At 42.9% G+C, this 1,067-nt stretch overlaps 1 protein-coding gene across 1 annotated transcript in view; it reads left to right on the forward strand.

Moving 5' to 3' along the window:
* LOC106873884 (uncharacterized) overlaps positions 1 to 1,061 on the forward strand; it is a 4,820-nt gene extending 3,759 nt beyond the window's left edge. The window contains exons 3-4 of the mRNA XM_014921408.2: positions 458 to 595; positions 883 to 1,061. Coding sequence (XP_014776894.1) covers positions 458 to 595; positions 883 to 1,029 — 285 coding nt within the window. The 3' untranslated portion in view covers positions 1,030 to 1,061. The remainder of the gene's footprint in view (positions 1 to 457; positions 596 to 882) is intronic.
* The last annotated feature ends 6 nt before the right edge of the window (positions 1,062 to 1,067 follow it).

The following is a 1,067-nucleotide window of genomic DNA, read 5'->3' on the forward strand; positions in this document are numbered from 1 at the left end:
TATATATATATATATATATATATATATATATTGGGTTGGTGCATAATTATTGCGGCTTTCTTTCAACAAATTTCATTCAACAAAACCAATAAACAACATGTAACAAAAACATTGTTAAATGATTATTCCGGAGCATATTCACCATCTACTTCAATTACTGCTTCCCATTTGCTTGGCAGGACGGTCAGAATAATCATTTAAAGATGTTTTTGTTAAATATTGTTATTGTTTTTGGTGATGATGATGATGATGATGATGATGAAGGTGCCAGTGATGGTGATGATGATGATGATTTTGGTGAAGCTGTTGATCACGATGATGATGATGATGATGATGATGATGATGAGAGTGGTGGTGATGATGTTGATGATGATGATGATGATAACGATGATGATGGTGATAACGATGTTGGCTAACACGATTTACTAACCAATGGCTTGTTCTTCTCCGCACACAGGACATAACGGTCAGTATTGTGCTGATGGTATTCTGGGTGGTTTCGGACAGCCTGCTAGTGACCAGTCTATCCAACCTCAGCGAAACTGTCGCCGTGAAGGAGGCCCGACTGGACTTCAGTCAAATTGAAGGAGCTATTGTAAGTATTACTACAGCTGTTGGTCATGTTGCTGTTGTTGTTGTTGTTATTGTTGTTGATGTTGTTGTTGTTACAGAGTCTTGAGTACGATTTGAAACTGCATCTGGTAGTGGGGCCTTAGTTTCAGGAGTGCCAGGGTTTTGACGAGTCTGGAACTACCTCTTAGCTATGGTTGTTCCCAGGTCTGTTCTGCTTTGCTGTGACCCCCCCAACTGTGTGTCGATTAGCGTCATTAACGATTTCTCTCTCTCTCTCTCTCTCTCTCTCTCTGCCCTCGTTTTTTTCAGGCTGTCGGATTCTTGTGCGCTGTCTTGCTGTTCGGTTTCGTCTGGTTCACTTTCTGTAGCCACCGGCGGGAACAAGAAAGGGGAGAGCCCTCCATCACGGGCCGCAGTCCCCTCGTCACAGACATCCCCATCGATATCCTCTCGTGATGCAGGTGCAGAAATGCAACACCACAACACACACACTC

Source organism: Octopus bimaculoides, chromosome 28, assembly GCF_001194135.2.
Source record: "Octopus bimaculoides isolate UCB-OBI-ISO-001 chromosome 28, ASM119413v2, whole genome shotgun sequence".
NCBI lineage: Eukaryota > Metazoa > Mollusca > Cephalopoda > Octopoda > Octopodidae > Octopus > Octopus bimaculoides.